Source organism: Anser cygnoides, chromosome 2 (genome assembly GCF_040182565.1).
Source record: "Anser cygnoides isolate HZ-2024a breed goose chromosome 2, Taihu_goose_T2T_genome, whole genome shotgun sequence".
NCBI classification, from domain to species: Eukaryota; Metazoa; Chordata; class Aves; order Anseriformes; family Anatidae; genus Anser; species Anser cygnoides.
Window position 1 is genome coordinate 73,839,847 of NC_089874.1, and position 14,497 is coordinate 73,854,343.

Consider the following 14,497-nt stretch of genomic DNA (forward strand, 5'->3'; position numbering starts at 1 on the left):
ACAGAGAATGTATATTCATGTGAGGGAAAATGAATTGCTGAAAGATTAATACTTTTTTTTTCCTGGCATCTTCAGTCCTGATTTCAAGGTGAAGTCCCTCCAAAATGCTCACTTAAATGGACTTTCTTCTACCAAAGGTGGTCCTTTCGGGACCCAGGAGTTGGACTCGATGATCCTTTTGGTTTCCTTCCAATTTGGGATATTCTATGAATCTATGATTTTTCTACTTTTTTACTGTTCTGGATATTACTTGTTTTTAATAGTATTGGGTATACTTAACTGAGTAACATGTATTTTAACTTTGAAAGGTTTATTTTTTAACTTGCTCAGCAGCGCTCTAAGGCCAAGGATTTCTTATATTTTACAGCTTTGTTTGAGAGAGGATCATTAAAAACACACCTTAAAATCAAGGCCTAGGCTTGAATCAATGTGGTGACTATTTATTTATTGATTGATTGATTGATTTTCTGGAGGAGGTGTTTCCTGCCTCTGACAAACTCCATATGATGGCTGTCACCTGTGCATTATCTTTTACAGTGCTGGCATTTTACAGGGGGCATCTGACAACTGGAAAGCAGCTCCCCCATGTATTTAATCTATTGCTGTAAGCAAGGATTGGGGGTTTCATGTAAGTCCTTTTACTTCTTGTAACAACAAGCCTTTTCTTTTTACGCTTTATTGGAAGGGGAAGAGAGGAAGCCCCTACAGCCCGTCACGGACGGGTTCCCAGCAGGAACCCTCTTCTCCCTCCCGCGGCCGCGGCCATCTTGGCGGCCGGCCACACAGCGGGGGGCGCGCATGCGCCGGAGTTCTGTGCGGGCGCTCCGCATGACCCGGGACCAGCGGCGCCGGGCCGGAAGATGGCGGCGGCCGGGGCGGAAGCGGCGGCGGAGCGGGCTCGGTGCGGGCGGCGGCGGCCGCTGTAGGCGGGCGGTTGGGTCGCGGCCGGCCCCGCGGCCATGAGCGGCGGGCGGGCGGCGGCCTCCTGCCCTCCGCGGGGCTCCGGGCGGCTCCGCGGCTGCGGGGCGCCGGGAAGGTGAGGAGGGGTGGCCGCCGTGCCGGGGGTGGCGGCGGAAAGAAAGGGGCGTGAGGGCACGGCGGCGGGGGGAAGGAGAGGCTGTGGCGGGGGCCTGTGAGCTGGGCGCCGAAGGACTTAAATAAAGTTTTAAGTATAGCGGCTGGTGATGGCAGGTCGGGGGTGTCCGCCGCGTGAATTTGGTAACTGCACACCAACCCTCCTTTTTGCGGTGGGGGGGGGCACGTAACAATTTGACATAAATACTTGTGAGGGCACGTCCAGAGCCTTTGGAGAACTTATTAGAAGGTGTCACAGGAGCTTATTTCACAGCGGTTTGGGAAATATCCTGGGGTCAACAGCCAACGCTGGTTTTTGCATTGCACCGGGGTTATTGCTTAATACGGCGTTTCACAGAGCACCGCCTGAGTTTGTCAACGTGCTCTTCTTGCAAGACTGATCCTTGTTTCATTGGGATTTCTGTTAATTATCAAGTGTTCAGGTGATTGAGCCCCAGGTAGTTTTTGAGGAACTGGCACAGAACTGCTTCAGTGAGAACTGATCTCCTCCTCCTGCGGAGAGGAGTTTGGAAATAGTTTGGGAACTGTTATCTTTACCAAGCTCTTCTGGATGTTGCTCCTTCTTTTAGATAATTTAAGTAACATCTGAATGTCCAGAGTATAAGTTAACTATTGGAATATTGCAACTTTCTTAAAACATGTGCTTTTGCGCTACCACGAGAGATTCACGTTATGTGTGCATTCTTCAAAGCCAGGATAACTTTCAGGGATGGATGACAGAGCCACTCAGCCATTCTGCCAGGGCAGAACAGCTGCAGAAAAAGAGTACTGCGATACAGATGATGAAGCATGAAAAGGAAGCTGGTGTTCCTTCTAATGAATTTGGCTCAGCAAACGCAGTTACTGAGCAGAAAGGGCAATCTACAGAGGAAATGAGAGAAGAATACGTATACAGAAGTACTGGGGGATCTGAGGAGACAAATAGGATTACATCGCTTGTGACAGATGAGGATGCTTCAAGAAATTGTGAAATATATTTACCTGTGTCTTGTAATCCTTCAGCAATGGAGTTATCTCTGGACAGGTGAGGATTTGTTTAATATAGAATCTTTTTCCCATAAAAAAGGGTACTTCCACTTTATGAAATTTTGCTAAGAAATTCACTTTCAGAGGTTCCAATGAGTTGGTGTAATCAGTCTAAATGTCAAATCTTGAAATTTATGAAGGCCACCTTCACCCTTCGGCCAGATGCATTGTTTTAATCTTTGTGGGTTTTTTAGTGCTTTTTAGTCTTTCCCTGTCTAAGGGAATAATTGATCCAGTACTAAGTTCTTTGAGGGTAGAAACTGTAAAAAGTAAAGGTGGGTATTCTGGTAGCTTGTTTTTAATGTTGCAGACACTTTGCAAGGTGTAGTGCAGATAACAGGAGAAGGCTTTTTTAATCCTAATGCTTTAACCACTGCTTGTTTTCTGTAATAGTGAAGACTGTATTCTGTTCCTGACTCCTCCTGTTGTTTCACTTAATGTGTTATAGCTTTATTCAGAAGTCAAACTGTTTTTGTAAGTCTCTTGCCTTACAAGAAGTAAGGCTGAAGTCAAAGATGTAAATTTATTTCAAACTTTTTTCATTCTCATTTTTTCATTTTTTTTTCATTCAATTGTTCTTTTCCATCTGTTATTTTCACTATTGTCAAATATTGTGATGATTAATGGGAAAGGGTTTAGTTTCTGTGTTCTTGGTTCCACAGGTTTACTTAACTGAATAATCACTAGGCTAGAACAATGCAAAGATGTGAGCTCTTCTCTGAAATGAAAGTGTCTGTGCAGATGGATTGCACCTCTTAGCTACCTTGATTTCACAACAGCTCGGGTAAATTGCAGTGCTTTGTTTGTGCTGGGTGTTAGCTGTCAAGTAAACTGCTAATGTTGTTATGTTATCAACTCCCAGAAAGAAAACAGTATCATCTGCAGGAGGAAACATCACACTGCTAATTTGACATCAAACTTCTTTGACCTAACTCAGTTTACCAAGATGAGCACTGTTTTCTCTTAGTAATCTAAATGTATTCAAGACTGTATCCCAAAGCAATGCTCCCCCAAGTCCCGTTGGATCCCTTCTAGAAGCAGGTTCATGCTCAGAGGATGAGGTTGTTGCATTATATTTTAAATATTTCTTACTGCATTTAGCCTGTGTATAAGCTAGGCTAGGGATCACTCTTGTTGTTGGGTAACAAGTTCTTATTTTTTCATTGTGTTTTCAAGGTTATCAAGTATTCTTGAAACTCTTCACAAGCATTGTTGGCCCTAAATTTCTGGTGAGAAATGAGATCAGGTGTAGAAACTAAGGTTTGCCCAATGCCACACTGTAACAAGGATAAGGACTTTGGATATGTATCTCTGAGACTTCTCAGCAGATAGTGGTCTTTTATGGGGGACTACATCTATTGTTTCTGTTTTTAATTTATAGTTTTTTAGTATTGTTACACATCAGATTTCAAGCAGCTATTTGAGCAGCCAGGAAACCCAGCTTGAAAGTTGAAGGTTGGAAATTTGAGTAAAAACTAAACTGCACCTTCACAGGACTGCACTGTAGGTGACAGTTTCTTGGTATCAACCTATATTTCCCTTTATGTTGAACATTTTTCTTGTTCTCGAGGGAAATATATGCAAATGGGTTAGGAACGTTACTTTTTTTTTTCCCCCTTCATAAAAAAGCTAATTTGGATATAAAGAAGAGGAAACGCAGAGCCATAATTTACCAATGTATTATTTAAACTTTAATGAGAGTAACTTACCATCTGGCTACACACAGCCTGTCCTTATGGTTTTCCTAACTGCTTGTCCTCCTTCCATTGTGTAAGATGAGGCAGGGTCACTGCCTTTATTTCTTTCTTGTCTTTTGCAGGCAAACTGGGGTTTTGAGTAACATGTTAGAAATCACCAGTAGTAGTGGGCAACGAATAATAATCTTACACTTTTTTTGCACATGTACTTTCTCCAAAATACAAGCTTTCAATATAACCTTCTCCAATTAGTGGTAAGTCTAAATGGATTAGTAATATGTTTGGTGATACACTTTTTTCCAAGTATTTTAGCTGTGAAACTGATTTTCAAAAGTTTATTTATTAGGTGTTATTATTGTCCAATCAAGTTTAGAGGAGTGTGTGATTTACTGTCTTTTTTTCTTGAATGCTGCATGGGCCTCCATTCCTTACAGTAATGGTCACACCTCAGATTTGAGATCTCTTCTTGATAACACTGGGCTGTGCACAGAAACCATGTGCTTTCAGGCCATCTTTTCCTCCTTTGTGGTTGTAACTTGAGTTCTGAATATGTGCATATAGGTTCACATGGAGACTCTTAACTCTTAAGACAGCATACTTCGACCAAAAAGCAAAAGCTTATATTACGGCAGAAACATTTGCCTGGTTGTGAATTTTGTTTCAAGTTGGTACCATTCAAACCAGCTGAAGATAGCCGGCTGCTGTTTATCGTGATGTTCTGTTGCATATTCTGCTCGTTATTAGGCATGTTGTTCAGCCCCTATGGAAAAGATATAAAGCTCTTGTGGGTAATATGTTTTTAGTTGCATGCACAGGTTGCAGTATTCATGTATACAGATTAATAAGGCATTTTGGCTTTTATTGTTTGCTAATTTATAAAAAGTACAATTATAAAGGGGCTTTAGCGCTCTGTCATCTCCATACAACCGGCAGAAGAGCAATTCAGACAGTTTCATTACTACCATTGGTGTCATAAATAAGAGTTTTATGCAAATGTGTAAGATGGAAATCAAATGAAATTGATATAGTACTTGGAGAAAGACATAAGTGTTTGCCTGTGGTGATAAAAAGGGGTAAAAGGTAAGTGACTATAAGATTAGTGCTGTTACATGACGTACGTGTCAATTTTTTTGTAGTGAGGAGGACATGTATCGCGATGCAGAAGAAATAGAGAGAGAGAAAATACTACTTGTTTGCAAGATGAGCTCTTCAGGTTTGTTTTAACGTTGTGTGGCATTTCAATTACAGCATTACAATTAACTGTAGCACTAATTTGTAACAATTCAAGACCTTCATTTCCAATTATTTTTGTGCATGGATGTCTGTGCAATAGAAGTTACTTATCGTGACTGATTACATTGTACAATTTTAATTCACAAAAAGATCACTTTTACGCAAATCTAGTTGTTCTTTGTATATTTTTTTTTTTGTTTCTATTGTTACTTTACGAGAGAATGTGAATCCTTTGGAAAGCGGTGATACAGCCTATGTTATTACTGTTGTGTTTGAGAATTACTGATTTATATACATTATAGAAGCATCTGTTGTTGAGCACCCCTGATAACGTTACTCCTATTTGTTTAGGTGCAAAGGCTGTTGGGATTCCAAGAGAACCATATTTTTTTCTTCCCAGCATATTCAGGAAGACCTGTTGTCTTTCTTCCTTATAGTCTGGCTTTTGAAAGAAGAGGAGAAGTTTCTGTTGAACATTTTTTTCTCTGATTTCTCTGCTAAGATGATGAAGAGTATCTTAATAATTTCTCTCTTTGCCAGTTAATATTTTTGGAAGACAGGAGCAGAGTGTTCTCTGTTTTGTTGAACTAAGTCCTTCTTTTTGTTCACTTGTCATTCTCAGAGCAAATGGCTTTTTTTTTTCTGGCTACAATACTAATAGCTACATAGTAGTTATAAGTTATGCTGCCAGTCTCTTTGTGCACCAAGGTGACTTTAAAGGGATAGCATGTATTTAGAAGTCTAAGTAATAATGCTTTCTCTATGTTGTTCTGTTTCACAGTTCTCCTCAGTGTAATCTTGCCTATTCTGTATTGACAGAATATAAACCAAGTGTTGCACCCGAAATGGATATCATGGAGTATTGCAGAAAAGAATGGAGAGGAAATACACCAGTAGCGAAAAGGATGAGAAAAGTATAAGTTCTACTTTCTTACTTTTATTGGGCTTTTTGTTTATATTTCTATGTTTCATAGATGGTTTCCTCTGCAAGAGACCTTTAAAACAGGAAATGCAACAGCAATATTTTTCAGTGTCTAGTCATGGAAGTGGCTAACAACTGGAAGATGGTTTTGTTCATACTTGTTCAAAATGTGTTTTTGGCAAGGATACTCATGGTAATATTAAAATAAAAACCCTAGACTCTTCTTCATTACTGTTTTCAACTTAAATTTGGTTTATTGCTGTGAAATGGTAATCACAAGGACTATTGAGATGGCAGAGCAGTTGGCCAAAATTTATTTGCAGAAGGAAAGTAACTGAAGTAGGTGAATGACTTGATTTTTAAGATGGGGAGCTGATGAGGATCAGGCTTTTTCTTTTAATTTTTCCTGAATCTCTTTTTCTGTAAGTCTTGGACATTTTTTTAATTAATTTTGAGCTAGAATGTTATAAAATAAAGAAGACTGGTTTTGGTGTTCTTTTCTTTGTTTGAAGTGGTGTTGGGTGGGGAACTTAGCGGTATGTATGAATTAACCTGAAATACTTTGTGTAAATCAAAATATCCATGTGTCACCTTCAAGAGGTTAGTAAGAATAGAGATGTAGAGCTCTGTAAATGAGCTGTAGAGACATATTAAGCTTCAGAGTTTGCATTTCAGTGTTGCGCCCTGTTACACATGTATGTCTGGGAACAGCAGGGAGGGGACAAATGTGCTGAGACGTGTCAAGGTATTTCAGTATAAACACAAATTTTCCGTAAGGCAAAAGCAAGCTACATGTGACATGTATTGGGTAAAATGGCATAAACTACTGCTGAAACTTCTTGTAAGCATGCTGTGTTTTTAGGTTTACGTTCTTGTGTGTGTGTTTGGATTTTATTTGAAATCTAAGTAGGCTAGCTACCTACATTTCAAAGATGTTTCTGCAGTGTAGTCAAATAAATGCCACAACCAATTATCTACTTCAGTTTCATTGGTTTCTTGTTTGTTATTCAGCAGAGCTAAAAGCAAAAAAAGCATAGTTTGATATAAACACATACAAACTTTCAAAACATTTAGTAGATTAAATCTTTTTAAAAATATTTTCATTTGGATGTTCCTACTCTAATACATTTTACGATGCCAGTGCCTTGAAATATCTTGGTACCTTGAATTGTTTTATTAATGCTTTCATGTTATTTGGATTTTGTGTTTTCCTAGGGATATGAAGCAGTTGCTCAGAAATTTGCGTCAATAAGGAGAGTACGTGGTGATAACTATTGTGCTCTCAGAGCAACTCTCTTCCAGGCACTAAGTCAAGCTACTCAGCTACCAACCTGGCTGCAGAGTGAGGATTTTACCAAGGTATGTGTCAAACAGATCTTCTGACAGTAGGTGTTGTTGGTTCTAACCTATTGGATAATTTTAACATTTTATTTCTCTGTTACATGCTCACTCCTCAATATTGCTTAAACTGAAAAGTGGTAGTGTTCGGTTGTGTTGTAGATTTACAGCGATAGCTTCAACCTGGAATTGAGTCCAGGTCAACGTAGTTTCCAGTGTATAATGAATGAATGTTATTATGCTGAATGTAATGTAACTTGTCTTTATTTTGATTTCTTCTTAGTGCGTGTAATACAGCAGTGAAAGGTTCCCCCTAAAACACCTGGCCGTAAAAAATTTATAGAGAACTTATTCTAAGCACATCTGGAAAAACATCTTTTTAAAATTATCATGTATTTTTGTGTGCCATAGACGTTCTCTCTAGAAATTGGATTAACAAATTGGATGCTGCAGGCTTTTCAGAATGTGTGTAACCTGTGTCTTAAATGTTACTTAAAATAAGTATATGAGCAACTCCAATCTGACATGAAGAATAGTCCTTCTGGAGCATTGATGGATAAACACAGTGCGTTTTGTTAGGAATAGAAGAAAAATATTCCAAAAATTGTCTTGTGTTAGCAAAGTCCATTGGTGCTAATTGAATATGGAAGAAACATGTAAGAAGCTGCCTATACGAAAGCGGCCTGCTTCAAGGGAGTAAGTTTCCAGTTACCCAGGTTGCTGCTAGATATATAAATGATGAACCTCTGACACGCTCGGTTGTAGCCAGCGGTCAAGATCAAAGGGTAATATTCTTATCGCTTATCACCTTCCTGTATAACTCTGTGCTATTTTAAAATTTCTTATTGTGATCATTATCTTTACAAAAACGTCAGATGTTTAATTACTGATAAAAATATTTGTGAAATGTTTCATACTGCAGCAGTACATCGTAAAAAGTTTTCCTTTTTGTAAAATTATTCTCCTGACAACTCTCTAGACACTGTCAAACTATAGAAGATAGTTTCTCAGTGCTCTTTCAAAGAAGTTGCATACATTTTCATGTTCACCTATTTTGTTGTTGTGATTCACATAAGGAATGTCATACTATGGTAACTAACACCTTTTTGAAAAGGCATACAAGTTAATAAAAAGGCACTGATTAAGATAAGCTGTTAATGCATCAAAGGCAGTAGCAGAGGGCATGTAAGAGAAACATGTGGTGACAACTAGCAATACAACACCTTTTAAAAAAAATGTGACAATGGTGTTTAGATTCATGTGCATATACCTACCTATAGGAGTTGCTGGCAAATAATCTTTGATTTAGTTCCATGTATCAAATTAGCGTAGCACTGAGAAGGAATGGGGGGATTGCGTATCTGGCATTAAGTACTTGCTTGCCATTAAAGAGAACATACTATTAATTTGCAGTCTGGATAAAATGAAAGCTGGCTGGTAGTGACTGGTGGTATTCATGCTGCTCTAGCCAGGCAGTTAATTTAATGTGAGGCACAAATTACTGTGCAAGCTCTAGCAGTGAAATGGTAACGCATAACAAATGAGGGCCAAAAACTGGGCATGCAACTGCCAGTATATCCTTCAAGAGGAATGTAAAAGCTCTTAAGTGAGCAGGTGTAGCATGTGAGCAGTACAAAAGGCCGTTCTGAGGCTAAAGTATGATCTCATGCATCAACTAATCATAGAACATCTGAGTTGGAAGGGACCCACAAAAAGATCCTTGAGTCCAACTCCTAGGTCCCCAAAGGACCACCAAAAAACAGAAAATAAACATCAGACCATGTGTCTGAGAGCATTGTCCAAAAGCTTCTTGAACTCTGACAGGCTCAGTGCTGTGACCACATCCCTGGGGAGCCATCTTCAGGTTGTTCTTACAAGAAACCTTGTCCCATGGTGTTCTAATTAATGTTCCCTGAAAAAAAAAAAATAGCAAAAAACAAAACAGTTTTCATGCTCTGGATTAAGCATTTACAAAGAATTCTGGTTTATCTGGTGGATGTTATCACCTCTTTAGCCTCTTTTGCTTTTGGTTCAGGGAAACTTTTAGACACAGTCACTGTTTTCTGCTGTTGGAGTTTAAAAACCATCAAACCTTGAGTAACTTAAGGTGATTTTTTTTTCTGTTGCTTATGTATTGCTTAGATGAGGGAATAGTAAGCAGTAGACCAGTATTCTGACCATTAGCCAGCAAGTATTATCCAGCCAGTTGTGTTCAGTTGTGGTCATAGCATCACATCTGTTCAGGAAATCATAAAACAGATCATTTTAAGGTGAAAAATATATTGTATAAAATCATTTAATATATATATATGTATATATTAATGTGTAAGGCAGTATTTATTTCAAGATTTTTTTGACTTAAACTGCCTTTTCTTTTGTCTACTTCCAGCTACCTGAGAACTTGTTGAGCAAATATGACTGGATCAAGCAGTGGCAGCTAAAACAGAAACTAGGCAGGAAGATGGGAGAAATAAGTGATGAAATAAAAGAATATTTAATGCTACTAAGGAAAAAGGTTGGAAAAGTACTTGTTTGTTCTTGGTCACTTGCAAATAAGAAAAATGGTTGTGTTGATAGTAGTGTATTACTTAGCCCCATTTTCCTTTCCATGGCCCCCTGAAACTCTGGAGCCTACATAAAACTCTTCAGTTGTTCATGTTTTAGTGTTTATGCATATTCTCTTTTTCAAAGACTTTTAAAGAATATTTTGAAGGCTGCATTCAAGCAGGTTGGAATGAAATGCTGTTTTGGATTAACAAGCAGAAGTAGCCAAGCACTACACGGCCTCTCTCAGAACAGGGAGAAAATATGATAAAGCTTGTGGCTTGAGATAAGAACAGGGAGGTCTCTTGTCAACTGCTGTCATGGGCAAAACAGACTCAGCATGGGGAAAATTAACTTATTGCCAATTAAAAAGGGACTAGAGCAATGAGAACTAGAACCACCTTATTCCCATTCACCTCTTCCACCTCCCAGCCCAAGCGGCACTGGAGAATGGGGAATTGGGGCTGCGGTCAGTCCCTGACGCTTCGTCTCCGTCGCTCCCTCACAGTCACTCTCTGCCCCTGCTCCACGTGGGGTCCCTCCCACAGGATGCCGTCCTTCCCGTACCACGGGGTGTCCCTCCTGCACAGACCTAGGGGTCTGCAGGGCTTTTTCTCACTCCTCTCTCCCAGCTGCTGTTGCCCAGCGGGTTTTCCCTTTTTTCAACCTGCTCTCCCAGAGGCCCACCCAGCGTTGCTCCCTGGCTTGGCCCTGGCCAGCAGCGGGTCCCTTTTGGAGCTGGCTGGAGCTGGCTCTAATCTGACATGGGGCAGCTGCTGGGCTCTGCTCACAGAGGCCACCCCTGCAGCCTCCCTTCTGCCAAAACCTTGCCACATAAACCCAATACAAATATGCATTCTGAATAACTGAAATGTAAAGAGTATGAAAAATGTAGGATTTATGACAGGAAACAAAGAGCCTGTTGCCTTTTTCTTTTGACAATGTGTTTTGCCACCTTGTAACAATTTCCAACGTCCCCCTGTTTTGCTCTTAAGGACTAACACAAAAACAGACTAACCCAGCTTGACCTTGGCAGAGCTACAGCTGTGGAAATACTCTAGATTGTTTTTTAAGAAGGTACAGAGCCTTTTTCAAGTTAAATTCTGAGTGCGTATGCTCAACATCTGATGATTCACAAGTGGCTTTTTGCAGCTCCTGCACAGTGATGGCTATTGATACATGTTGTGTTTGCTTGTTTGTTTTTACAGTGGAAGTATATAAGTGAAATCAAGGGTCCTATTGAGAAACAAGAAGCATGTGATAAATTGTTTAAAAATGAAGAGGAGGAGTACAGTCTGTATGAAGCTCTGAAATTTTTGATGCTTAACACAGCCATTGAGTTATACAATGATGATAAAAATGGAAGGAGAGTTCCTGTTTTCTCATGGTTACTGTTTGCACGGGATACATCCAGCAACCCTTGTCAGTTAATGCATAATCATTTGAATCAAATAGGTCACAGTGGAGGCCTTGAACAAGTAAGAAGAGAGTGTTCTTTTAGTGTTATTTTTCTGCTTGGAATTTGCAGTGGTTTAAGAAATTGTCCAGCTTTTGTTAGTCTGATCTTTCATTAGAAAAAGTATAGTAGAACCGTTTGCTTTTACTAAGGATCTGTAAAGGTCTTTTAAATGCTGATTCTTCTGTGGCTGATGACATTGGGGTAAGTAACATCATGCTTTGGAAGTATGGTATTTATTCATAGTAGCTATTGTCTTAGTCTCTTAATTGTTAATTTAGCTGTTTAAAAATATGATAAAAGCTAACACTCAAGTGATGAAGATCATGTGCAGAACATAGACTTGCTGGTTCTGATAAATTAATGGCACTTATTGCCTCATATGTTGCAGAAATGATATGCATATCACAAAAGCACCCCAGAACAAAACCTAGCAGTTAATGAGATGAATAGTCTTAAAGACTGTAGAAACATCTGTTTTAAAAATCCACGTGGTACATCAATTAAATTCAGTAGCTTAAAAACACTAAGAGCATGGGAGCATTATGTTTGATTTGTGTTCTTGGCTTAAAAATCTGGTAACCCTGGCATAGATGAGACAGGTTGCTACTACTGTTAAATTAGCTGATGACTTGCAAAGATGAAACTGCAGTGATTGTTGTCAGCAGTGATGTTTTTGCTGTCCACTTTGGTCAGTAAGTGATGTTGCATAATTCCATGCTGACTAAACTTATTTATTTTGGTAATATTTGTTGTTGTAAATTGTTATTTAGAACAGGGTATGCTTGTCGCTGTAGTAGAGAAGATAGAGGAAGAAGCTGGAAAAATCTTCTGAATTCCCTTTGATAGCTACAGGCTTTGTAAGGGCTTTCCATCTGCTGTTTATTGGCTAGAAATTCAGAGTACCTGCTCTGAATTCCAATTTCAGGGGGAAGGGTCGTTGCCTGAAGCTGGTCCTTGTCTGGTTTATTGACTTAATGGGATGAGTACTGCTCTGAGAGACTGTCTTTCCTACCTGCTCATGGCAGTAGGGAAATGGGATTCTCTGTATAAACCAGTGTTTCCGAAGGACTTGTATCTTACTGTGACATTTTTGCATCTGAAGAACGCTATGTTAAAGGCATGGTAGTACAGCTATCTGTGCACCAAGTTATGAATGGCTTTAATGGTCAAGATACTGATTGAGAGGCAGTCACATACAGGCATTCACGTTTCTCGTATTTTAAAATGACATCTGATCAGTATTAGTATTTTTTATATGCACTATTTTGTAAATCTATGTTTGATTTTTACATGCCGTATTTCTGCTTTTTTCCAATGTAGGTGGAAATGTTTCTCCTTGCTTATGCTCTGCAGTACACCATCCAAGTGTATCGACTGTATAAGTATAATACGGATGAGTTCATCACACTTTATCCCAATGACCCAGAGGAGGACTGGCCTGTGGTGACTCTCATAACTGAAGATGACAGACATTATAATATTCCAGTCAGAATGTGCCAAGAAACTATGTTATAAAGAAGAGATTTTTAGCAGACACACCTGTGCTTATTGAGGTTTCCAGTGCTGTTTTGAAACAGGATGATGATGAAATCTGTGTTATTAAATCTGCAACAACTTGAAACCCTTGTTTTAGAAGTTTACATCTGAACTAAAATATCAGATTCCGTTCTAAGAATAAATGAGTAAAAATTTTGGAAGCATGGCTTGTTACAAAAAAAAAAAGTAAAAATACGGAAACTTCTGCAATCTTTTTTTTTTTTAATTTATTTTGAAGGGCTTACTCTGAATAGAAATGCAAAAGCTATAGACTTTCTTCTTTTAAGAAGATACGTGAGGCTTTGTAGTAGGACATGAGCTGACTTGTGCTCTCCGAAGTAACGAGGAACTTTTCTAGACACTTAAATTCATCAGTAAGCTGACAGTGTCCTGACTGATTTTTGTAGTGCTGCACAGAAGCAATTTGTGTAAAACTTGGGTCTCAGGAAACAGTATAATTCTTTTGCAGTTGGAATTTTACATCTACCATGGTTTTTATGCTGTAAGAGAGATGCTTATTTAAAGTTTCCTAATGCTTTGGGGGTTTTTCTAGACATGAATATTGCATTTAGAAGCCAGACATTTGTTACACTGAAAATGAAGAGCTTTTCTGCTTTCAGCCCCTAGAGAGGATCATGGCAGCAGGACTTGATGATAAAGCAGTATAGACCATGTTTGTCAATAGGTGATGAATGCAAAACTGACACAGAATTCTGTCTTCAGTGACAGGAGATGACCACCACATGCCCACTAACTTACATGTCTGTTAATGTTACTGTTTCTGTAACGTTAAGCTTTATTGGTAACTGCTGTGGAGATCATCAGGGTTTTAATTCACAAAGGCAGTGCTGTATGTGGAAGTAAATTTATGCTGTCACTTCTCCGCTTGTTGGAGGAGCAGGTAGGAGGTTCTATGTTTCTGCTTTCTGTGTTCAAAATTTTTTCAGTTGAAAGAACACAGAACGTGTCAGGTGCTGGCATAGCTAAAATAAATACAGCCTTCACCTTGAAGTGGAAGTTTGCCCTACAGATGATTGTCGTACAAGAGTGAGGTTGATGAAATGCCAGTCATACACAGATCACCTGGCTTCTTTTGGAAGGTCTTATATAAAAGGGATAAGATTACAAAAGCTACTATTCATTCAACTATTCTGGAGGAAATGATATGCAAAACTTCAAATTCTTCTGGTTTTACTGAAAATTAGTGCATTAATTTTTATTTTATTGTGAAAGATAATGAGAATGTATATTCACTGCATTCTAAAATGTTATTTAGATGCATCTTAATGTGGTCTGTCATGTACTCAGTGTTGTATGTTACTTTTGCCTTGTAAAACTAGTCTGGTCTGTTCCAGAAAAGTTTCTGGGAGCTACAGCAAAAGCAAAATAAACTCATCTGGCAGTATTTTGTTTCTTTGTCTCATGCCATGTTTTTGTCCCTAGCTTTTCATTTTTGAGTCTTTAACTTTGAAGTCCTCTTTCTGATTATTTACATCTTGAAAGCTGCAGAACATAGTGATGTATGTAATTACAAGTAACTGTTGGCTTGCTGCTTGCTTATGGATGGAAGAGGAAAAAAAAACACAACCTATTATCCAAGTAATACTGAAGGGGGAAACTAAAGTAGCTTTTCCAACTTACTAAACT

At 39.0% G+C, this 14,497-nt stretch overlaps 1 protein-coding gene across 2 annotated transcripts; it reads left to right on the plus strand.

Annotated features, from left to right (window-relative positions):
• The first annotated feature begins 844 nt into the window (after positions 1-844).
• Positions 845-14,255, plus strand: OTULIN (OTU deubiquitinase with linear linkage specificity). Of its 2 annotated transcripts, none has more exons than XM_066992481.1 (8): positions 845-1,036; positions 1,787-2,119; positions 4,955-5,031; positions 5,871-5,965; positions 7,189-7,332; positions 9,701-9,826; positions 11,064-11,333; positions 12,635-14,255. In XM_066992481.1, exons 1-8 carry the CDS (start codon positions 960-962, stop codon positions 12,827-12,829), a joined length of 1,317 nt encoding a protein of 438 aa, XP_066848582.1. In that variant the 5' UTR covers positions 845-959; the 3' UTR covers positions 12,830-14,255. The 2 variants fall into 2 exon arrangements, with proteins under 2 accessions (XP_066848582.1, XP_066848583.1); XM_066992482.1 differs by having other exon boundaries at positions 896-1,036; positions 1,791-2,119.
• The last annotated feature ends 242 nt before the right edge of the window (positions 14,256-14,497 follow it).